This window comes from Petaurus breviceps, unplaced genomic scaffold (genome assembly GCF_028583685.1).
Source record: "Petaurus breviceps papuanus isolate PSGF00001 unplaced genomic scaffold, PetGlider_PUasm1.0 177, whole genome shotgun sequence".
Taxonomy (NCBI): Eukaryota; Metazoa; Chordata; class Mammalia; order Diprotodontia; family Petauridae; genus Petaurus; species Petaurus breviceps.
The window spans coordinates 5160875-5186341 of NW_027185776.1; the positions used below are offsets into that span (position 1 = coordinate 5160875).

The following is a 25467-nucleotide window of genomic DNA, read 5'->3' on the forward strand; positions in this document are numbered from 1 at the left end:
TGCCTGCATATCTTATTTCCCAATTACATGTAAGATGGTATTAATAATATATATATACACACACACATATATACATATATATTTGAATATTTGATTTTAAAACTTTCAATTCCAGATTCATTCCCTTCCTTCGTTGTCACCCACCCTTACTGGGAAGAAAAGCAGTTCAGTATAGGTTGTACATGTGTGGCTAATGCAAAACAATAACATAGTAGATATATTGTAAAAGACTGAATATATTTCCCTCCCTCCTATCCCACCTCCCACTTGTTCTGTTCCCTACTTTGATCCCATCCCTTTTCTAAAGTGGGTGCTTCCAACTTCCCTCCCCCCAGCCTGCCCTTCCTTCCATCATCCCCGCTCTCATCCCCTTCCCCCCCCCCGATTCTCCTGTAGGGTGAGATACCCTATTTAGGGTGTATTTCACTCCCTCCTCAAGCCAGATTCAATGGGAGTAAGGTTGACCCATTCCCTTTTGCCTTCCTATTCTTCCCCTTCATTGGAACCATTTTCCCCTGCCTCTTCTGTATGAGATAGTTTACCCCAATCTGTCTCTCCCCATCTACTCTCATTATATTACTCTCACCTCTTAATTTCACCTTTTAAGTATCATCCCTTCCTGTTAAATTGGTCCTGTGCCCTCTATCTATGTATACCTGTAAACACATATACACACATTCACATATTTATTCATATGCCCATATACCCTCATATATAGACATATATATATATTTCTAATCCCTTCAACTACTGAGAAAAGTTTCATCAGTTACAATTATTGTTTTTCCATGTAGGAATGTTAATAGTTCAACTTTGATAAGTGGCTTATGATTTCTTTTCCCTGTTTACCTTCTCATGCTTCTTGTATCTGAATGTCAAATTTTCTATTCAACTCTGGTTTTTTCAGCAAGAATGCTTGAAAGTCCTCTATTCCACTGAGTGACCATGTTTTCCCCTGAAACATAATACTCAGTTTTGCTGGGTAGGTGACTCTTGGTTTTAATCCCAGCTCCCTTGAACCTCTGGAATATCACCCTTCAATCCCTCAGTGTAGAAGCTGCCAGATCCTGGGTTATCCTGATTGTGTTTGCACAATATTCACAATTGTTTCTTCTTGGCTGCTTGTAATATTCTCTCCTTAATCTGGGGATTCTGGAACCTGGCTATTATATTCCTAGGAGTTTTCTTTTTGGGATCTTTTTCAGGTGATCAGTGGATTCTTTCAACCTCTATTTTGCCCACTGGTACTAAAACATGAGGGTAGTTTTTTTTGAGAACTTCCTGGAGGATGATTTCTAGGTTCTTACTTTGGTCATGGCTTTCAGGTAGTCCAATAATTTTTAAATTATCTCTCTTGGATCTATTTTCCAGGTCAGTGGTTTTTCCCATGAGATATTTCACATTGCCTTCTATTCTTTCATTTGTTTGGATCTGTTTAACAGCATCTTGATTTCTCATAAAGTCATTAGCTTCCATTTGCTCCAGTCTAATTCTGAATTCATGATTCTCCTCATTGAGCTTTTGAGATTCTTTTTCCATCTGGCAAATTTGGCTTTTTAAGGCATTCTTCTCCTCATTGCCTTTTTGAGCCTCCTTTGCCATTTGAGTCAGTCTGTTTTTTAAGGTGTGATTTTCCTCAGTCAGGCTGTTGACTCTCATTTCATTATTTTCTTGCATTGTTCTCATTTCTCTTCCCAATTTTTCCTCCACTTCTCTTATCTGCTTCTTAAGGTCCTCTATGGCCTGTAACCAGCTTGTATTTTCCTTTGAAGCTTTTGGTGCAGGAGTTCTGACTTCACTGTTTTCCTCCTGTTCCATGCTTTGCTCTTTTTTGTCCCCAAAATAGGAGTCTAATGTTGGAATCTTCTGTCTGCTTTGTTTCATTTGCCTGGTCATGTTGCCCCTCAGTCACTTGGCCCCTGAGCTTTTTGTCAGTGTAGGACTCTGCCACCAGACAGGGGACTTTCGTCCCAAATGCTGGGGTTTTCTCAGCTGCCGGAGGTATTAGATGGGTGCCTTTTCTGAGGTCTCCACAGAGTCTGTCAAGCTGCACATACACTCCAGGACCTCCACCCTAGAATGCAATCCAGATCCAAGCATGTTAAAGCAATAGCGATTTACCCCTCAGACTGGTGTTTGGTCCCTCATACACTCTGCAGGCCAGGAGCTGAAGCTCTGCCACATGGCACTGGCTGGCTGTGCCAGCGTCTCAGCAGCTTCTCGCCCCAGGGGCAAAAGCCACGCGCTCCCACTTGCTGGTCCCAAAGTCCAGACTGCACTGACCTCTCACTTTGTCCTTCGCATCTATGTGTTGATAAATCTGGAAATGGCCACAGCTGCTGCTGTTCTGGAGTCCCTCTGGCCATTGGCTGGTCAGGCCCGCCCTGGGGCTAAAGCCTCTGCGTGGGCCTGGGCTTGGCTCCCAGATCGCTGTGCTGGATTCCTGCTGGCCGGCCAGGCTGTCCTCAGTGGGAGGTTAGCTTTTCTGTGTCATTTTGTGGGTTCTGCAGCTCCAAAGTTTGTTTAGAGTCCCCTTTTTACATGGATTGGGGAAGGTGGAAGCCGGAGCCATGGGAAGGTCATGCTTCTACTCTGCCATCTTGGCTCCACCCCCCAATTGTATAAATCCTTACGTAGTTGTTTAACTGCTTGTTAGCTTGGCTTGATTGGTATGGCACTGAATCTGTAAAGTAATTTAGATTTTATTGCCATTTTACTCATTGGCATAGTTCAACTACGAGTAATTCATATCTTTCCAATCATTTATCTACCTACATTTCTAGAAAGTGTTTTGTAATTGTATTAATACACTTCCTTTGTTTTGGTGTCTGAATTCCCCGATATTTTAAATAGTCTGTAATTATTTTGAATGGAATTTTGTTTTCTCTGTATGAACATCCTCAGACTTACATCCTCAAACACTAGAGGGCCTTCCAAGAATAAAATCTGTGAACCTACTTGCTTTATTACTGATCTTACTGGAAAGACCTCTAGTGTTTCATAATATTAATTATTATTTTCATTCCCTATCTTACAGTATTGTTTTTTCTAAAATGTAAGTGTATTAGAATCAGTCATTGAAGACTGGCTGTTACTGTGTACAGTATTTTTCTGGTTCTGCTAACTTCAGTCAGCACTAGTTCATAGATCTTTCCTGGTTTTTCTGAAGTCCACCTTGTTCATCATTTCTTACAGCACAGTAGTATTCCATTACATTTGTATACCATAACTTTTCAACCATTCCCCAATTGATGGACATCTCCTCCGTTTCCAATTCTTTGCCACCACAAAGAGAGCTGCTATAATATTTTTGTACATGTGGGTCCTTTTCCCATTTTCATGATTTCTTTGGAATATAGTCCTAGAAGTGGTATTGTTGGGTCAAAGGTTATGCATATTTTTATAGTCCTTTGGGCGTAGTTCCTAATTGCTCTCCAGAAAGGTTGAATCAGCTAACAACTCCACCAACAATGAATTAGTGTTTCAACTTTCCCACATCTTCTTCAACATTTATTATTTTCCTGTTTTGTTATGTTAGCCAATCTGACTGGTATGATGTGGTAGTACATTTCTAAATAGCATTGAAATAGCCTCTCTGCTTCCAATACTTTTAGGAACATGAAACTTTCCCTAGATCTCTGCTCCTTTCTGTACATAAGCTATTACTTAGATATCTTTTTGATGATGAACAAATATATTATTACTAGTATTTAAAATCTGACAGTTACCAAAGCTTTATACAAATTACTGGGTGAATGCTTGGTTTGCCACTGTAGTAATTGTTAATTTTCCAACACTTAAGTAGTTTTTAGCCTTTGGGTGCAGGTGCAGGCTTTCTTCTTTTCTTCCATTGGTACAAGGCTGCATTTCAAGTCTGTGTTTCATCTACCGTAAAATTATTCAGTATGAAGCCTGGATTGGGTTCCCACGGCAGCTGTGTTGTTCTGAGAAATCCTCACCCTCCTCTTCCAGCTGTAAGAAGGAAGTTTCTTGGCTGTCTAAATAATAACCAGGCTGCTTAAAAATAACTTGTGTGTCTTCTCCTGGCCCTCCTTGTCAAGGGAGCCCCAGAAGAATCTCCCTATTATTTCCAGCCAGCTTTCGTTGAACCCTTGACTGTTCTTCCTCTTGTTGGAATGAGTCAGTTGTCACTGGTGCTGTTCCCCTCTCTTTTCGTCCTGGGGAGAGGCCCTAGTTTGTTGGCTTCCATAAGTTAGCCTTGAATACTTTGAAGGCTATGTGATTTCATTGTACTGAGTGATTCTTCTGTGGAGTCAGATTGTAACCTCCCCCATGCCTTCATTGGTTTTTATAAATTTCTTTGGTCAAAAATACTCAGGTTCGGGTGGTGAATCTCACCTAGCTAAGGTTAATGTTCTAGTGATAGTTTGCTGTTACACCATTACATTAATATTTACGTTTTACTTAGGGATTCTCCAATTCATGAACACTACCAATTCTTCCATTTCTTCGCTCCTCCAAAAAGTGCTGTTATAAGTCATTGTTTTACGTATAAAATTTGTGTATGTGCCCAGTAATAGTATTGATGGATTAAATAATATGTACAATTTAGTGACTTTTTTGTTAACAGAATAACTAGACATTCTCAGCTCCCATCAGTGTGTGTATTTTACTATGGTGACTCCTCCAACTTTACCATTTTCATCTTTTGTCATCTTAGCTTGAGTGTGGGGTGAAATCTGGGAGTTGTTTTAGTTTTCATTTCTCTTACTAGTGATTTGGAGCATTTCATATGGTTATTGGTAGTTTGCAATTCTTTTTTTTTAAGTGCCTGATCATATCCCTTTTGAAAAATGAATGAACATAAAAGTATTTATTAAGGAGTGAGGAAATGCCATGTACTATGTTAAGTGCTGAGGATAAGAAGTACAAAGGAGGATCAGTTCTATCCTCAAGGAACTTACCCTATGCAAAAAAAGGGCCCAACAATAGAAGGGAATGGTGGGTAGGGAAGGGAGTTTTGATTTGAGAAGTCAAAGGGGATGTTGGGTGTAGCCATAAGTTAGTCATCCAATACATTCTTTGTTGACTAATACGATAAGAGCAATAGATATAATAATGGCATCTATTCCCAGGGTTGTTGTGGTCAAATGAGATAATGATTGTAAAGTGCTTAGTATAACTTTTGGTGCATAGTAAGGACCAAACAGGTAATTGTTATTTTTATTGATTTGTTTTTCATTTTACTCTGTTACTACAGTGGTTTCTCAAAATGTTACTGTGAAATCCAGAATTTTTTTGTTTTTACTTTGTACTTTTCTTAGTATACTCATATTCATTATTGTGATCTTTTGACCCTCACAGTGGCCCTATAGTAGGTAGACTAAGTGGTATATATCTCTTTTCTATAGGCAGACTCTCCGTTCAGTTTCTCAATTAGCTAACTTTCCATGACCTATTCCTTTACCTCACCTCACCTCACCTTATCCCCACAAAGATGGGCATACCTTTCATCTTGTGTTGTTCCTCAAATATACCATCTCCGTGTTCATGGACTCTAAAATTCCCTTATCTGATAACAGTCTGTTGTCTTTCTACTTCTCCCTCTGTCTTCTAATACCAAAACCTCCATGTTCAACAATCCTGAAATTTCCTTATCCTACCATAATATATTGGTTTAACATCTCTCCCTCTGCTTTCCCTTTACCAAACCCTATTTGTGACCTCCAATCCTTTGATCCTTCAGTTCTATCCCTCTGTACTAGCCATTCTCTCCTCTTTACAATTTCATGACTCCTTGGTGAACATGGTCAAGTCTACTCTTCTCTTGAGTCTCTGACTTTATCATATCTCGATTGTGCCCTATCCCACCTCAGTCTTGGATGACTCCCACCATCTGACAACCTTTACTTCCACACACCTACTGCTGAAAGTAGGTGGAGAAAACATGCAACCATTCTAATTGGGTTTACTATAGATTTATGTTATTCAACCTCAACTGAGCCTTCACTGGTGCTAGGCAATACTTCTACACTTGCCTTATCAGCTCACTATCCCATTCTTCAAAGCAATACTTCCAAACTTTTTCTTCTTGACTCAAATCTCCCATGGCTCCCCCTCCCAGCTATTTTTTTTACAGAAAAAATAGAAGCCATTTGCTGGGAACTATATCTTTTCTTCTCTTCCCAATCTTCTTTCATTCAGATGCCTTCTACCACTATTTCCTTTACCTCTGGCCAAGACCCGCTCTTCACCTGCATAAACAATCCTCTTCCTCAAACCTGGTTGCCTCTTCTATCACTTATCTATAATCTCTCCCTGTCTCCTTCTGCTATAAATATGCTTTTGTCTCCTCCATCCATAAAAACCCTTTATTTGGTCTTTCCTCCCCTACTATCATCTTATATCTCTTCTGACCTTTGTGGCCAAAAATCCCTTAAAAAGACTGTCTACATAAGTGCTTCTGTTGTCTCTCCTCTCACTGACTTCTTAACCCCTTATAGTCTGGCTTCTGACCTCATTGTTTTTAGTAGATGCTTAATAAGGATTTATCCATCCACTGACTGACTTAAAGGTTCCGACTCTATTCACTAAACCACTTAGTATAGTACCTGGCACATAGTAGACACTTAATCAGAATTTATTGACTGACTAATTTATAGTTACGATCCTCTTCTATACAGTCCATTCTTCCATGGGTGAATTTCATCTGGGACTTATATTTTCAGGGCAGGCCAAGGCTAGCCAAGCTTTATTCCTTCCCAGTTGTTGAACTGTGGATTTTACCACCTTGCCCCTTCTTTTATGGTTATGTACCTCCCTCTTTCATGTGCTCTCTTCCCCTTTTGAAATGTAAAATCCTTGGGGACAATGGTTAGCTCTATGTCTACTACGTAGTGAGCACTTAACCTCTTGTTGCCTTGCTTTGCTTTCTAGCTTTTGCTGGACCAAGTTCTCAGCTCCACCAACAGTATACATGAAGTACCTGTTTTCCCATAGCCATAGCCCTTCTAACGTTTGTCATATTTCCTTTTCGTAAATTTTGCTGATTTGGTGGTTATGAGGTGGTTTCTTCAGAGTTTTAATTTGCATTTCTTTCATTGTTAGTGACTTAGAGAATCTTTTCATGCAGCTGTAGATAGTGTGTATTTCTTCCTCTGAAAATTGCCTATTTATATCATTTGTCAGTTGCTATGTTCTAATCTTCAGTTCTTCAAGTCTGTGAGCCTGTAATTCTTCACCAAATAGCTTCTGAAAAATCTTATTTGTAGATTACTTTAATTGGCACTGGCTTTGGTAAGGTGTGTGTGACCTACTTATAGCACCTTTGGTCTCAGAACCCAGAGGGCTGTAGTGATGAAAAGTCGGTGAATTATGTAATAGGTGGGTTCCTTAATAATTCATTGTAAATAAAAAATTTTGTAATGAATTGAAAGCTCATATTTTCCATGGAAACTGAACTACATAAGGGAATACTAAGGTATTTCTACTTCTGGTTAATTTGTATTTTTATCTCTTAATTTCAGGGAAAGGGATTGTCCTATAGTGAATAGAGAGAGCAAATCTCTGAATTGAGAAAAGCTGAGTTCAATCCCACTTGTGACACATACTAATCTTGTGATTTGGGCAAATCCTTTGGCCTGTAGTTTACATAAAAAGCCACTAATCTGCATTACTTGAAAAAATTTCCTTACCTGGAGCACCCTGCATTAATGAAAGCATATTTCTGGACAAAGTAAAGATTAAGTAAAGATTAACATATATCATAGATTTTTAGATCTTTAAATAACTCAAAATCTAGGAATATTTCTCACCATACATGCTAGGGAAGTTGATATGGAATATAGAAGAATGTATTGCAAAGGGGAATGGTAAATACTGGCATAATGAATGCTTCTTTCATTCAGCCATTCATTTATTTTTTTTTAATTGTATAAATATTTATTTGTTTTTTTTATATTTGAATATTTGATTTTAAAACTTTCAGTTCCAGATTCATTCCCTTCCCCCCCCCTGCCACCCACCCCCACTGGGGGGACAAGCAGTTCAGTGTAGGTTGTACATGTGTGGCTAATGCAAAACAATAACATAGTAGATGTATTGTAAAAGACTGACTATTTTTCCCTCCCTCCTATCCCACCTCCCACTTGTTCTATTCTCTACTTTGATCCTGTCCCTTTTCAAAAGTGGGTGCTTCCAACTTCCCTCCCCCCCAGCCTGCCCTCCCTTCCATCATCCCCCCTCACATCCCCTTCCCCCCCTATTCTCCTGGAGGGTGAGATCCCCTATTTAGTGTGTATTTCCCTCCCTTCTCAAGCCAGATTCAATAGGAATAAGGTTGACCTATTCCCTTTTGCCTTCCTATTCTTCCCCTCCATTGTAACCATTTTCCCTTGCCTCTTCTGTATGAGATAGTTTGCCCCACTCTGTCTCTCCCCATCTCCTCCCATTATATTCCTCTCACCTCTTAATTTCACCTTTTAAGTATCATCCCTTCCTGTTAAATTGGTCCCGTGCCCTCTATCTATGTATACCTGTAAACATATATATACACACATTCACATATGTATTCATATGCCCGCATACCCTCATATAAAGACATATATATTTCTAATCCCTTCAACTACTGAGAAAAGTTTCATAGGTTACAATTATTGTTTTTCCATGTAGGAATGTTAATAGTTCAACTTTGGCCAGGTGGCTCAGTGAGCAAGAGCACCGGCTCCAGTGCCGGGACGACCCGGATCAAATCTGGGCCCAGAGACCCAGCACCACACCCAGAAACAACAGCTGGCCATGCAACCCCGAACAAGCCACTCAACCCCGATTACTTCAAACAAAAAAATAGTTCAACTTTGATAAGTTCCTTATAATTTCTCTTGGCTGTTTACCTTCTCATGCTTCTCTTGCTTCTTGTATCTAAATGTCAAATTTTCTATTCAACTCTGGTTTTTTCAGCAAGAATGCTTGAAAGTCCTCTATTCCACTGAATGACCATATTTTCCCCTGAAACATGATACTCAGTTTTGCTGGGTAGGTGACTCTTGGTTTTAATCCCAGCTCCCTTGACCTCCGGAATATCACATTCCAGGCCCTTCGATCCCTCAGTGTAGAAGCTGCCAGATCCTGGGTTATCCTGATTGTGTTTCCACAATATTCAAATTGTTTCTTCCTGGCTGCTTGTAATATTCTCTGCTTAATCTGGGAATTCCGGAACCTTGCTATAATATTCCTAGGAGTTTTCTTTTTGGGATCTTTTTCAGGAGGTGATCGGTGGATTCTTTCAATCTCTATTTTGCCTTCTCGTTCAAAACATCAGGGCAGTTTTCTTTGAGGACTTCCTGGAGGATGCTTTCCAGGCTCTTACTTTGGTCATGGCTCTCAGGCAGTCCAATAATTTTAAAATTATCTCTCCTGGATCTATTTTCCAGGTCAGTGGTTTTTCCCATGAGGTATTTCACATTGCCTTCTATTCTTTTATTTGTTTGTATCTGTTTGACCGCATCTTGATTTCTCATAAAGTCATTAGCTTCCATTTGCTCCAATCTAATTCTGAAGCAATGATTCTCCTCAGTGAGCTTTTGAGATTCTTTTTCCATCTGACAAATTCGACTTTTTAAGGCGTTCTTCTCCTCATTGCCTTTTTGAGCCTCCTTTGCCATTTGAGTCAGTCTTTTTTAAGGTATTATTTTCTTCAGTCAGGCTGTTGACTCTCATTTCATAATTTTCTTGCATTGTTCTCATTTCTCTTCCCAATTTTTCCTCCACTTCTCTTATCTGCTTCTTAAGGTCTTCTATGGTCTGTAACCAGCTTGTATTTTCCTTTGAAGCTTTTCGTGCAGGAGTTCTGACTTCACTGATTTCCTCCTGTTCCATGCCTTGCTCCTTCTTATCCCCAAAATAGGAGTGTAATGTTGGAATCTTCTGTCTGCTTTGTTTCCTTTGCCTGCTCATTTTGCCACTCAATGATTTGACTTTTGGGCTTTTTGCCACAGTAGGACTCAGCCACCAGACAGGGGAGTTTTCGTCCCAAACGCTGGGGTTTTCTCAGCTGCCGGAGGTATTAGATGGGTGCCCTCTCTGAGGTCTCCACATGCTCTGGCAAGCTGGACACACACCCCAGGACCTCCACCCTAGACTGCAATCCAGATCCAAGCAGGTTAAAGCAAGAGCGATGACCCCTCAGACTGCTGCTTGGTCCCCCTACACTCTGCAGGCCAGGAGCTGAAGCCGCCACGTAGTGCTGGCAGCATCTCAGCGGTTTCTCGCTGGGGGGGGGGGGTAAAAGCCACGCACTCCCACTTCCTGGGTCCCAAAGTCCAGACTGCACTGGCCTCTCACCTTGTCCTTCGCATCTATGTATTGATAAATCTGGAAATGGCCACAGCTGCTGCTGATCTGGAGTCCCTCTGGCTGGAGGCTGGTCAGGCCCGCCCTGGGGCTAAAGCCTCAGCGTGGTGCTGGGCTTGGCTCCCAGAGCATTGCGCTGGCCGATTCCTGCCGGCCTGCCGGGCTTTCCTCAGCGGGAGGTTAGCTTCTCTGTGTCATTTTGTGGGTTCTGCAGCTCCTAAGTTTGTTTAGAGTCCCCTTTTTACATGGATTGGGGAGGGTGGAAGCCGGAGCCGTGGGAAGGTCGTGCTTCTACTCCCCCATCTTGGCTCCGCCCTGTGATAGTAATGGCAATTAAAGATTCCCCTGTATTGGCTTGGTTTTCAAATTGATTGTATTAAAACCCAGAGTTTGTTAATCCCACCTGTGGGATGGGCTTGTTGATGTGAAAAGAAAGTCCTGAAGTGGGAGGAGCTGGTGATGTAGATTTGGAGACACAAGAGAGAGGCTGAAGTTCTTTTTGGAAGCAGCACCTCGTGGAGAGAGAGAGACTAAGAGATTGCTGGTGGCCGCTTTGAATTGCCCTGGACTTTTGAGACCTGCCCCCTGAGCTGCCAAGGACTGAGGAAACATGGCTGTTTTGCTGGTACTTTGTCTGTCTGTTTTGATGTTATTTTGCCAGATTTGTCCACTGGTGAAAGACTGTCCTGTTGAAGAAGTCCTGGAACCTGGCATTTGGTTAAGAAGGCCTGAGACTGTCCTGCAGACAGAGAGTGAATACTGTCCACTGGTGAGGGACAGTACTGTTGTTGCAGGGGTCTGGAGACTGTCCTGCAGACAGAATGAATACTGTCCACTGGTGAGGGACAGTACTGTTGTTGCAGGGGTCTGGGAGCCTTTCTGTTGGTTCAGAAGCCCTGAAGAAGGATTTTCTTGTTGTATGTTTACAGAAATCCTGGGAGAGGGCTTTGCTAATGTGTTCAGGGGTTCTAGGGCTGTTCTACAGAGAGAGGATAAATTCATGAAGGGACTGGCAATGTATCTTATGGCCTTGCTAAGCCTTGTCTCTCCAGGAACTAAGATTGCTGAGAACTTGCCTCATCAAGATGAAGAAAAGACCTCCATTTGGGTATTAAGTGCTGTGTTTAAACTTGATGTAACTCTGGGGTAGATTCAATTGTGATCCAGGGGTGGGGAACTTTTGACCTTTTTGTGTTCTATGGTTGAGCAAATGAATGTATTTTACTTATGTTTGGAAACTAATATCCATTTGAGAAGAGGGGCTTTGTGGTGGACTTAATTAAGGTATAGCCTAGGGGTGGAGAAGTATTTGGAACAGAGACTTTGTAATTGATTGAATGATTGGAAAGTCCTGGGGTGGGGTAGGCCTTGGAGATTATTTAATCACACTTAGTAAATGCTGTATTTTGAATGATGTCATGTTTTGATCTTCTCTGTTCTGGGTTTGTTACTGAATAAAATAGAGAGCACCTATGCTGGTATTTTGAACCTGGGAAGTTGCCTTTCCTTGGCATTACATTACACGCCCCCAGCCATTCATTTATGTTTCCATTCATGACTTGCATCTCTGCCTGGATGTGCATTTGTTTTCTCAAGCTCAGCACATTGAAACTGAACTTTTTTTTCTCTTTAAAGTTGATCTTCCTTCTGTTATCACTGATTAGTGCAGTGATATCATCATTCATCCAATTTCATAACACTGCCAGGTTAATCTTTTTAGATGGGTAAAGCAAAGCACTTTGCTAGAAAAAACAAGCATACCATACTTTGCCAAATGACTAAAGTTTAAGTTCAAGGACATTCTACAATTTAGTACTACTCGTTATTTTAAAAATTTATTTGAACTGAAGCACCAAATAGAATAATTTCCATAAAGAAAGTCAAACAGAAAATAAAATTGTATACAAAACTGTGAACCTACTATATACAGCTTGTGTTTTCTTTTAAATATACAATAAATACAACTTATAGCTTTGAAACCTGTCCCTACTTATCAATGTTTCCATCTGACCTTCCTTCTGTATCTAATGTGTCTTAAATGTGTCTTAATGTATCTTAAAAAAAAGAGTTTTCAATGATGCTTTCTTTTTTCAGTGTGCATAAATGTTCCATTTTTCCACAGCTCCTCTAGCAGCTATTTTTCCTTTGTAGGGGGGGAGGAGGGTGGTCATCTTTGCTAGTTTAATGGGTGTGAGACAGAATCCCAGACTTGCCTTCATTTTAATTTGTCTAATTATTTGTGATATGTAGCGTTTTAATATGATTATTTATAGCTTGAATGTCTTTACAAAACTGTTTGCTCTTATGTTTTGACCACTGATCTATTGGGAAAGGGCTTTTATTCATATGAATTTTAATTTTATCTTGGATATGAGACCTTGATCAGAGAAACTTGCTGTAAAATTATTTTTCTGGTTAACCTTTTCTCATCACTTTAACTGTGTTAGTTTTGTATAGAAACTTTTAAATCTTATGTATTAAAAACTATCCATTGTATCTCTGTTAGCTTCTTTGTCTCTTGTTTGATCATGTACTCTTTCTCTGTTTATGCTTAATGAAAGTTACTTCTTTCCATGTTCCTCTGATTTATTTATGATGTGACTTTATATTTAGGTTATGTATTCCTTTGCTACATTACCTTTCCATCTTTATTTCATCTTGTCCTCTTTGCTGTAGTTAAACTGGTTCTAGCCTTGCTTGTGCTTTTCCCTATTCCCAGAGGACTGTCTTTCCCATATATCCCTATCTTCTACTTATCTGTCTTCTAGAGTCAATCTGCCTGTCAGGCATTGTTTTAGATGTGGGAAATATGAAGACATTCAGGTTTGAAATGTTTGGTAAGTTCAGTAATTTCAACATTGTAATGTGGGTTTGGGGTAAGAAAAGAGACTAGGGTTGAATATTATGGAAGTCATTTGCATAGGAATAATTTCTGTCGTGGTCCTCTAATTTGTTTATATTTTATCATTTAAGTCATGTATCCATTTGGAGTTTATCTTGGTATATGTTGTGAGATGCTGGTCTGTAACCTAATTAATTGCTGCTAGACTTCTATTTTTCCTAGAGATTTTTCAAATAATTAGCTCTTACTGAGGTCTTTCTGAGGTCTTTGGATTTCTCAAATACCATAGTCTGCTATGTTTTTTTTGTTTCTGTAAGTTGTGTACCTAATTAGGTATGATGTTTTGTAATAGAGTTTAATATCTGGTATGACTAGCTGCCTTTCTTCCCACTTTTCCCCACCATTTCCCATGAGATTTTTTACTTTTCCTTCAGATAAATTTTGGTAGCTTGGAAAGGCACTGAATAAGTAAATTGATTTGGAGTAGCATTGTCACTTTTATTAGCTTGACTTAGCCTTTCCTAGAGTAATTAATAGATTTCACCAATTATTTGGGACTTTATTTCTGGAAAAAAGAAAAAAATAGTTGGATTCATGTAGTTCCTGGTTGAATCTTTTAGATACATTCTGAAATATTTTTTAGCTTCTGTAGTTATTTTGGATGGATTCTAGTTCTTCTGGCTGGGTTTTGTTGGTAACCTAAAGCTATGATGATGATTTATGTGGATTTATTTTTTAAACTGAAACTTTGCTGAAGTTATTTTTTAAATTAATTTTTAGCTGACTCTTGAAGTTTCTTCATGTACATCATCATATCAGCTATAAAACCCAATAATTTTTGTTTATTCTTTGTCTATGCTTATTTCTTCAGTTTCCTTTTCTTATTTCTATAGCTAGTATTTCTAGCCCTAGACTTCCCTCTGTTAGGAGTAGCATTTCCCTTTAGATTTCTCATTAGTCTGTTTTGCACCTTTCACACAATTATCATGTAATATTTTCTATTTATAGCTACATATGCACATATCTTATCCCTTACTAGACTAATTAAAATGAATGAAATTCAAACAATTATTAAGTCCCTACCAAATGTGCAAATAAAAAACTGAAATGTAACAGTCCATTCCTTCAAGGAGGTTACATTGTACTGAAGGGAGTACAATATTTACACAATTCAGTAATTGCAAGATAATTTGAGAAGAGATCACTAATAGCTTAAGCTCCTTGAGGTCAAGGTATGTGTTCTATCTAAACATATTATGTTCTCCATCTTCTAGCACAGTGTTCTGTAGATGTTTGGGAAATGTTTAATAATAAAATCACTTCAAGCTCTAACAAGAATGTTAGAATGTATGTTCCATGTGAGTAGAGAGTGTTTCATTCGTTGTGTTAGTATCCCCAGTGTACAGTGCCTGGAATATAGTAGGCACTTATAATACGTGCTATTTTATATGCTCTTTGAGTTTGTTCCTCTTTTCTGTAGCATCTCTGGCTAATGATTATTTAGTCCCAGCTTTAGTATTTCTATTGACAATGAGCTTGCTGTGTAATGAAACTAACTTGTTGCATTGCTGAATAGCTCTTATTGTCAGAAAGTTCTTTTCCTTATGATGAGTCCAATTCTGCCAGCCTGTAACCTCTAGACATCTTGTATGAAGAAGATGGGAACATGATTGAAATGTTGTGCTTGCTGACAGGGCTTTAAAGTAATTAGATCTGTAGTGGTAGAGGGACTTACACTGATGAGGTTTTTGGATCTGCCCAAGTATCAGAAACTGTATCCAGGTGATTTAGTTTGGTAGATATGCTGAGATTTCTTTTTAAGTCCACTAGAGAAGGAATGAAAGCCTTTCCAGATTCCAACACTGGCTTGGCAGGAATGAATGAGTTTGTAGGTGTTTATGGCTTGTGTTGGGTCTCAAAAGAGTCATAAAAGCTGTGAAAGCAATTATCATCCTGTTGTGTACAGAAACCCCCAGCAAGGGGTGGGGTTGGCTCCTTAGAGCATCTGTTAACATATTTTCCTGTCAGAATCAGTGTTGAATGTGGTCAGGTTGGGTTATATGTCACTAGTAAACTTCAAAGCAGTCACAAGGCTTGCTTGGTCATGGGACATTTTCAAGACAGGATTTCATTCCTTTACATACCTTTTATTCTAGTTAGCTTTGTTTGGTCATAACAACATGGCCGTAGACCCCCAGGTAAAGCATGTGTTTGACATGTTTTGAAGATGGTTAGCTTTACTCTCTTTAGGATGGTCATACATTTAACTGTTTATACATGCTAGGTATTATCTAGAAGTTTAAGACTTTATCCCTGTCCAAGAAGAACTATTTGAGGAACAGGAAATTACATGAGTCTCTGTGTGGGTATGTTCTGAGGTACTTATTTGTGTGGTATGAATGATAACTGTTTTAGAACAGGGGTTTTAGGCCTCCCCCCACCCCCTTTGGTGTCATTTGGCATTTGGCAGTCTGGTGAAGCCTGTGAACATTCTCATAATAATTAAAAATTGATAAATGAAGAAAATATAAATTGCAGTTAGAATTGAGTGAAAGCAGAATGTAGTTCTCCTCTCTCTCTCTCTCTCTCTCTCCCCGCCCTGCCCCCCCCCCCCTGCAGTTTAGGGATTCCTTATCATGGACCCAGGCTTATAAGTCCCTGTCATCAGAAATTCTGCAAGCTAGAGTAGGTATTGAAGGATCTGGAGAATCTGGATAGACAGATGGGGAAGGGCATTCCAGGTAAAGAGGCTAACAACATAAGTAGAAGCAACAGAGGTAATCATGAGGGAGATTTTAGTATAAGTGAGCCCCCTCCCCCCATTAACCTGAGTAGTGGTTATACTACCACCCCCTAACCCCTCATCATCCTCATGTATACCTAAGCTTGAGGAAAAGTACAAATCATTTAACAGTTCAAGTTTATCTTCTTGTTTTCCTTTAAAATGTCAGTGGATGAGGTGTATGGGCACACAGAGCAGAATTGAACTTTCTGTCCCTGCATTTCTTCCAAGGGATGACCTGGATAAATATGGAAAAGGCATATATGGGCTTACCCTAAACTCTCTCCATTTAGTCTAGCTTTCTTAAAACATATGACAGCATAAACACAAGAGCATATTCTTGTGTTAAAGTGGCTATTCTTTCCCAGATGTGGGTTGGACTTGATGATTATTGGGGTTCCTTTTACTTCTTTAAGAAATGAAATCAAAATGGTGACTGTTTTTGTTTGATATGCTGTAGTGTAGAGAGCCCTGGACTTGGAATTGGAGGCTTAGTTTCAGCCCCAACTTTACTTCTTAACCCCTGGATGACCTTGCCCAAGCTAATTGACCAATTTGAGCATTGCCTTTGATTATCCCTAAAATGAAGATGCTGCTGCTTGGGGCTACCTATCTCACAGTTGCTGTGAAGCAATATTTTTAAAAGCAGTAAAATAGCAAGTGGGGTGTTTTTTTGGGTGGTGGTGCGTCTTGGTCTCCTGGTTCTCCTTGGTGCTTGCTTGGCTTCAGTGGAAGATCCTTTCCTCTGTTTGTTTAATGCCCTTTGGTTGAGTCATGGGAAAATTGTCATGCTCCTAGGTGTGACTAATTTTCTTGAGAGACTGCTTCCTTATTTGTCAAAGTAACAGCTCTTTTTTTCTTTCTTTACAGGAAAAGAGGCATAGAAGTTGTACAGGTGAGTAAAGGTTGTCCTGTGACTGATCTCTTAGAAAATCAGCCTCCTGAACCTCCTAAGTCTAACTTGTTTCCTCTTCATCCTGGAAAATGATTAACTGAATGTCTTTTGGGGGACACCTTCCTATGTCTTTTCTTCTCCCAAAGTACATCCCCATACTTCCCAGTTCCCGTGATGAACCTCTTAAACTTGGCACTAGCTTTAGAGAGACAAGAAAGGCTGCTTTTATTGGGCATGGGAAAGAACTGCAGCATCCTTCTGCTTAAGAAGGTATTCTAAGAGCATCCTTCTGGTTAAGAAAGTATTCTAAGGCTTTGGCTTCTTTGCCTCCAGTGCTCTTGACATGCTATCAGTAGGTTTCCTGTTTGCTTGAGAGTGAACCTGGTTTAGGGATGATCTTGGTCCAGAGAAATTTGGGGTTGGTGGTTCCTACATTCAGTTTTGGGAGGGAAATGATCATTTATTTGTGAGGCAAAGAAGGGATGGGATAAACTGGAAGAATAGAGATGGCCGATTCAAGCCCAGGAGACACTTTAATAGAATAGCTAGGATCATTTGGTCAGAGAACATGTGATTTCTTTTACATGCATTGTCAATGACTTTATTTTTGGTATATTATTTTGAAATTCTTTCTTCTCTTGCTATTAAAACCAAAGAACATACTCTTGTAGTCTGGCATATTGTTAATAGGGAGGTAGAAGGGAGAGTAAAGAAAGGAAAGTAGTGGCAGCAGAAGCAGTGTGATTATTTATAGTTCAGGTGTGGCAAATCTCTGCTCTCTAGGATCCAGTTCACCCCAGGGATGAGAGAGGCCCAGGAGGCTTAATGCCTCTGGTTGTGATCCAGAGATCTAGGAAAAGTGCTAAAGCTATGAGTCTTGGGACCAAAGTTGAGTCCCTGGATGTGTCCAGGAGGAAGAACTGCTTCCTTAGGACCCTGGAGGCTAGTAAGGTCTAAGGCCCAGGGTTGGATCCTTGATAATATTTATTATTTACTTGAAACAACAAAACTAGTTAAACATTTTGGAGAGCTTTATATTTAAACACACAAAATGATCAACAACTCTATGGCCTCTTTATCTACTGCTCCTAACACCCCATCATCCCATATGCATTTATTCCCATCTTTTATATAGTGTGTACTCTTTTTCTGGCTCTATTTTTTGCTCCCTATAATTTTATATAGCTGCTTCTTAGGCTTCTTTTTTATATTCATCATATTGAATTATAAGTAGATCCCTATCACCTCCAGGATCAAGTACAAAATCCTTTGCTTGATGTTCAAAGGCCTTCATAACCTAGACTCCCTTCTACCTTCTCATTCTTCTTGCATCTTATTTCCTAGCATATTTTTTGATCAAGTTACACTGACCTCCTGGCTGTTTGTATGTAATTTGTATGTATTTTTTTGTATGTTGTCTCCTCCATTGGTTTGTAAGCTCCTTGAGAGCAGGGATTGTCTTTTGCTGCTTTCCGCACTCTTAGAACTTAGCACACAGTGCCTGACACATAATAGTCGCTTAATGAATGTTTATGGATTGATCAATAATTTTATACTGATGTACTATTATTTTTTCGTCATTTGACTTGTGTATTCCTTACAGAGCTACCATCAACCATGGTGGGGGGAGGAAGGAAGACCTGGAGGTAGGAAGGAGGATATGTTGGTAACAGCCATTCTTATCTTGGCAAGACTAGATCAGAATCTTTGTTTTAAGGGGGAGGGTTTCAGAAATACCTGTATAACATATAAAAATTTAAGTAACTGAAGGTAGGAATGGGTGAAGTTTCTAAAACAGTGAATTGACTTCCATCCTGGTGTCCCTAAACAAGGCAGTGTTGGTTTGTCCACACCCTTTCAGTGCTGATTTTCATATAGTGTCCATCAATGACACATAAGAGTGTGTGATTTATAATAAGTCTTAAAAGATAAGTTGGGGACTGGTTATATAATGCTCTAAGTGTTGAACAGAGGATGATTTGGCCCTGAATTGGTAGAAGTTTACCTTGAAAAAGAGGTATTATTTCCTTATGGTGAGCAGCTGATCCAGTGCAATCTCCAGGAGCAAATTCTATTGTGAACTGCTCAAAGCAGGTCCAACTTCTGTTCTCATCAATTAATAAGCCATTTGAAAGAGAAGAATACATAGACCCACATTTCCACATTCTTGTTTACATACCATTTGAAACTAACACCTCCTGGATATGCCCAGGATTTGTATCTCCTTTAGCCTTCCCCTTTATATAATTCCATGTCCAAGTTATTGTTTATACAACATCTTAAACTATAATAGCAACTCACCAGCTTCAGGTTATTCCCTTACTCCCCCATTGTAAATATGGTGAGGCTTGAAGCTCTGATGACAGTGCAGAAACTGGCAATTGAATGGAATCCTTCAGGTTGTACTCCTGAGATCCTAGGTGCAGAGCTGGAAGGAAGGTCCTGAGCTCAGTCCCAGAAGAAAAGGTTTGCTGTTTCTTTTTCTTGGTCAGGCCTGGTAGCAAAAGGGCTGCCAATCCTGCCCTTACTATACCAACAGAAATAAGACCAATGAGGAGACTTTTACTATGTTGGCAGTCTTTTTAAAAACAGACATGAAGAAGTCTGTTGTGGAAATAAAAATTCAGTGAATAAAAAAGAAACACTGATTAAAATCAGCCAAATAAACATGCTGATTTTGTTTTTTGGTGCCGAGTGCAGTGAATTACTTTACAGTAAATCCTATGAATTTATGTTGGTATATGAGTGAGTGAGTGAGAGAGAGAGAGTGTGTGTGTGTATGTGAAGGGGTATTTGCCTTGAGGCACTATTAATCTTTATTATTCAGGGATTGACAATCCAGTACATAGATTATTCTGGCCCTCATTTTTTTTTTAAGTAAATTTTTGTTGATATCTTTTTTAATGTCACCAGAATTTCTTTTTTTAAATAAATTTTTATTTATCTTTTGTTTCATTATTGCCTAAAGTTTTTCTCATATCTTTTTCTTTCCCTTCCCTTCTTCCAGAGAGCCATTCTATATGTAACAGTATTTTTTAAAAAAGAAAAATAAGGAAAAAAGTGAGCAACATCAATTATTACATCAAAAAAAGTCTGAAAATATATCCAATGTGCCACACTTGTGGATCTCCCACACCTACAAAGGAACAGGAATGGGGTGATTTCCCAAACCCCTCCTTTGGGCCTATGCTTGTTTTTTCTAATTTTTTATCATTAACTTTTCATTGTTTTGTGGTTCTTTTCTCTTATAATAATTGTGCCTATTGTTTTTATTCTGCTTTCTTCACTCTATAGCAGATTGTGTAAATCTTTCCACACTTCTCTGTATTCATCATATGCCCCTCCCAGTTTTTTTCCTGCTTTCCTTTTGTCTTTAAGGCGGGACTGATTGTAAGCTGTGAGCATATAATGTACTAAAAGGAGCCCTGAGCCCTTAGGATACCTGGAGCCTCCTCTGAATTCTATTTGGCCTAGGCCAGGACACTTGCCCTGTCTGGGCTACAGTTTCTTCAACTGAAAAATAAAAGGGTAAAATAGATGGGTAGGGTTTGATTTTTGTAGGGTTCAAGTGCTTAAAGCATGTGAAACTGAGCTCCAAAGAAGACTGACTTATATTCGAAGTCTGTTGTTCTTTTCCAAATGTACCACAGAGAAGACATGGCTTTTGGCTCTGAACTGTTAGAGGGAGTTTACCTTGGAATAGATATTGGCAGTACATATCCCCAAAATAACCCCTTTTTAATTTGGTCACTTTTCATCCCAGATTGTCGAAAACATTGCACATTAAAATGTACTCAGAGGGCTTTGTAGAATCTGAGTTATTCTTTTAAAAATCTCCTTTTGTGGGGGGGGAGTGTAAGAAAGAAGGAAGATAAGGAAAGATATCAAGTGAAAAAAAAGTTAAAAACAGTTCAAGGAATTAAAGGGTTAAAAAAATCTAAGCTATTAATACAGAGTTGCAGTATAATTCTGCTTTGTTTACATTGGAAAGCACCATTGGAAAACCTTCCCTTTCCCCCCAAAAGGCAACAACAAGAAGAAACAAACAATCCAAAAAACATACCTGTTAATATTGGAATACATCAGGTTATTTGCAGTTATCATTGTCTTAGTTCATAGTTGATTAATTAGTAAACAAGCATTTATTAAACACTTATAGTGTGGCAGACACTATGCTAGACTTTGAGGATACAAGATAAAAATTAAAACAGTTCTTTTCTTTAAGGTGCTTATTACCAAGCTAGCTGATGGCCACACCATGTACACATTTAGGCACCTTTGAAATAGACACTTGGATAAGTTTGTGGGGAAAGTCAATAGTTGCTGGGAAAATCAGGAAGGGGTTCATTTAGAGTGTGGTCTTTGAACTGAGACTTGAAGGAAGCCAGGATTTTAAGAGGTGGGTGAGGAGGATTTCAGATTTGGGAGAAACAGCCAGTCTATTTGGAATTGGAGGGAGGTGGGTAAAAGGCTGATTTGACTGGGCTACTTTGTATGCAAAGTGGGGAGGAAGGTGTTATGAAGCTAGAAACATAGTTTGGAGGCAGAATGAAGAGCTTTACATACCCAGTTTGGAAAAGAGGTATTATTTCCTTGTGATAAATATCAAATTTACTGTAGTTTCCAGAACAAATTCTGTTGTGAGCTGCCTAGAAGGAAGTCCACTCGTATTCTCCTCAATAAATAGTCATCTCAAAAGAGAAACTACAAACTCACATACCTGCATTCCTGTTTACACAACATCTGAAACCGTAACACTGAGACTTCAGGAGGTTCTCAGTGTTGATATCCCCTTCAAATCTTCTTTGTTGTGAATATATTGAGGCTTGATAACTCAAGTGGCAGCCTTGAGCTTGGCAGCTGATGGGGGTTCTCAAGGTCTAAGGACTGGAAGGGATGAGATCTCCGAGGTCATTTTACAGATAGGGAAAGTACCAGGTCTGTCCAAGATTAATACCTTTAATTTCGGTTCTGATTAATTGCTGGGATGTAGAAGTGACTTTCGGCTAAGTCTGTACAGTTAGAATGCAGACTTTGAACTGGCCCTGTCAAGAGTTTTTTCCAAGTATGGTAGCCCAATTATGTGTCTTTTGTCAGAAGACCCACTGAGCTATGTTCAGGAACCTTTAGAAGGTTGATGACCAGGTAAAAATTATTTCCTATAGTGTGATGAGAATTTGTGGAAGGAATATAGCTCCTTGTGCTTCAGTTCATACATTTGTTTATTGGGGGTAATAATTACTTCAGTTGCCATATAGGGTTGTCTTGGGGAAAACAGGTTTATCCTAGAATAACTTATAGAATCCACTTTGTTCCCTTTCTACAACAATCTATTCCATTGCGATGACTTAAAAATAAAAATAACTGTCCTTTTATTTCCTCATGGAGAGATTAAGTCTGCCTACCAATCCCTCACATAAGCAACTTGTGGCTTAAGAGCACTCCCTTTGGACCATCACAGGCAGAGGAAGTTGGGTCCTTTGAACAGACTAATTGTTGTTGCTGTTGCTGAGAACAATTGGGACCTGTTGTGTTTCTTGGTATTGGTGCATCTCTTGGAACTCTCCTATTAGTTAGTCACTCTTTCTGATTCTCGTGGAAGACAATTTAGGTTTGCACTTATCTAGAACATGTTCCTCACTTTAAGGCTACTCCATATACTAAATAGTGTATGTCTGATTATAGCCATTCCATCTCTTTCATGTGGCAGACAACTGTGGTTTGGTCTTATTTAGCCTAGGAGAGTTCACTTCTTGCAGCAACCTAGAAACCACTGAGGCCAGGGTTTTTAAAAGGGGCAGGTCTGATTAATTTCCCATCTCTAATAATCAGGAGGCACCTACTAGTGAAGGTGCATGGGAGATGATGAAAGATTTCTGGCAGATTGCAAAAAAGGGAATGGTTGTTAGGCATGAGAGAGAGGGTCTTGGCTATAGCAGAAAGAGAATGTCACATGGAAGATTAGGCTGGGAAAAAGCTAGAAATTTTCCTGGATATTCTCTCTCTCTCTCTCTCTCTCTCTCTCTCTCTCTCTCTCTCTCTCTCTCTCTCTCTCTCTCTCTCCCTCTCTCCCTCTCTCCCTCTCTCCCTCCCTCTGTCTCTGTCTCTTCTCCTTCTCCTCCCCTCCCCTTCTTTCTCCTTTCCTCTCCCTTTCCATCCTCCTTCCTACCCCAGAACATTCAACAATATTCTTACCATCCTACATAGACAAATTGGATATTAGAAACCGAGAGTTTCAGTGTTCAGGTTTCAACACTTGACTGGAATGTACCATGGAAAGAGCACCTGGATCCAGCCTCTGCCACTTAGTCTCTAACCTTGTGCATAAGTTATTTAACTCTCTCTTCCCCTCAGTTTTTGTTAAATGGGGATAATAATAGCACATCGTTTACAGTGCTATTATTACAGGAGTAATAGCTCAAAGAAGGTATTTCCAAAGTGCTTTGCAGACTTTGCTATATAAATGTGAGACAAGTCATGTTAAGATTGAGCATTGCTCACTCAGTCCCTAAGCATTTATTAAGAGGCAACTCTGGATGGTGTTAAACGATCCTTGTTCTCAAAGAGCTTATCTTTGATCTGGAAAGACCTACAAAAATAGGTATATTAAAAAACCCCAAGGTTATTGAAGAGAGAGAGCAGATGGGGGATTGGGGAGAATCAGGAAAGGCCTCATATAGATGGTGGAATTGAACTGAGCTTTGAAGAAAAGTTGGGATTCTGAGAGTTGGAGATGAGGAAGGGGAATATGTAGATGTCAATTTGTGAGAAGACCTGAACCTTCTGTTTCCATTTTCTCAAGTAAGATAGGATTGATGAACCTGAACTCATGGACTATCTAGTGCTGATGATTTACTGCAGTTTTTCTATCCCTAGATTCTGCTGAAAGTAAACCTAGACAGCAAGGCAGTTAAAATCTTGAAGAATGACAGATTTGTTTTGGTCTCTGCCTCTAGAAGAGGGGATGTTGGCAAAGAGCTGCAGCACTTTAGTACATAGAGGCAGTGTGGCGTAGAGGAAAGAGCCCCCTCATTTGGAATGAGGGGGCCCAGGTTGCTTCCTGGCTTGACCTTTATTATCTGCATTACCTTGGACAAGTCACTTTCCTTCTGTGTAGCTTAGGTTCCTTGTTTTGAAAGTGAAGGATTGGACTAGGAGATCTCCATGGCCCCAACCAGCTCCAAATCCTTTAATGCTATGAATGTTGTGACTGTGGTTCCTTTTAGAGCTTCTCATTCTTTTCTAAGCCTGCTGAGCTTTAGCCCTTGAGTTGGCAAGGACAACCCTGAGACATGGAATCTTAATTTGAATTCACTTGGTAGTGTTGTATGGCTTAAAAAAATTTATTTTTGCCTTTTGGAGGGCAATTGGGGTTAAGTAACTTGCCCAAGGTTACATGGCTAGGTTTTTTTGTGTGGGTGTTAAGTGTCTGAGTCTGGAACCGAACTCTGGTCCTCCTGACTCTGGGACTCCTGACTCTGGGACTGGCGCTTTACTCACTGCGCCACCTAGCCTCCCCTGGCTTTTTAATTTTTAAATCTATCTGGGTACAAGAAAAGCAAGGATGGCTTGAACACCATTATGCTGCCTATTGACCTAATTATAGGCTTTGGCAGCCTGGTTTCAGGATCGGCAGATATATTGCTCCATTCCCAAATGGAGAAGGGTGGGGATGGGGGTGAGCTTGGTTTACTCCCAATGAGCCCAGACCGAAATAGCTTATAAAGGACTTGATCGGCTTTGGGTTTAATTCCTTGATAACCCTTTCCCCCCTTCACCTTTTCGTTATAGTAATAGTAGTAATAGTAATTTTTGTTTGTCTATCACTTCAGTTGTGTCTGATTCTTTGTGATTCTATTTGGGGTTTTCTTGGTAAAGATACTAGAGTGGCTTGCTGTTTCCTTCTCCGGCTCATTTTACAGATGAGGAGACTGAGGTAAACAGGTACAGTGACTTGCCCAGGGTCACACAGTTTAGTGAGTGTCTGAGGCCAAATTTGAACTCAGGAAGGTATGAGTCTTCCTGACTTCAAACCTGGCACTCTCTCCCCTGCTCCATCTAGCTGTCAATGATAATATTAACTATTAACATTGTCTCTGTAGAGTTTTAAGGTTACAAAGGTGGGTCAGTGGATAGAGCACTGAACTTAGAATTTAAGCAGTTCTGAGCTTAAATGTGGCCACAGACTGGTACTAGGTAGCTGACTCTGGGCAAGTCACTTAACCTTTGTCTCAGTTTCCTCACCCACAAAATGCTAATACTAGCATCTGTCTGATAGGGTTGATGTGAGGATAAAAGTGAGATAATAAACTCTCTGTAAATGCTATTATGTTAATAATGATTGTTATCCCTTTGAAGTATTAATGCAACCATTATGCCTACTTTATTGTAATTATTTTAAAGATTTCTTTTTTATGCTTTTTTTTTTTTTGTATCACTGTCTTATATACCTAGCTTCTCTAGATCAATGGATATGCATTCAGTGCCTAAATTGTTGCCCAGAATTGTTGGATATTCTATCTATTTTGCGAACTAGTAAACTGAAGCTAAGAAATCTTAGGTGACTTGCATATAGTCACACAGCAGAGTTGGGATTTTAGCCTGGACTTAGCCTGGTCCTTTCTATCCCCTGTCAAA

The 25467-nt window shown here is 39.6% G+C and overlaps 3 protein-coding genes across 7 annotated transcripts in view; 1 reads left to right on the forward strand and 2 right to left on the reverse strand.

Moving 5' to 3' along the window:
• UBR7 (ubiquitin protein ligase E3 component n-recognin 7) overlaps nucleotides 1-25467 on the reverse strand; it is a 442484-nt gene that overhangs the window by 217495 nt on the left and 199522 nt on the right. The window lies entirely within an intron of this gene.
• Nucleotides 1-25467, reverse strand: part of LYSET (lysosomal enzyme trafficking factor) — a 389296-nt gene that overhangs the window by 164313 nt on the left and 199516 nt on the right. The gene's annotated exons all lie outside the window — the stretch shown is intronic.
• Nucleotides 1-25467, forward strand: part of ITPK1 (inositol-tetrakisphosphate 1-kinase) — a 394723-nt gene that overhangs the window by 59181 nt on the left and 310075 nt on the right. For all 5 annotated transcript variants that reach the window (XM_069086036.1, XM_069086031.1, XM_069086033.1 and 2 more), the window contains exon 3: nucleotides 16806-16830. In XM_069086036.1, the coding sequence (XP_068942137.1) occupies nucleotides 16806-16830 (25 nt within the window). The remainder of the gene's footprint in view (nucleotides 1-16805; nucleotides 16831-25467) is intronic.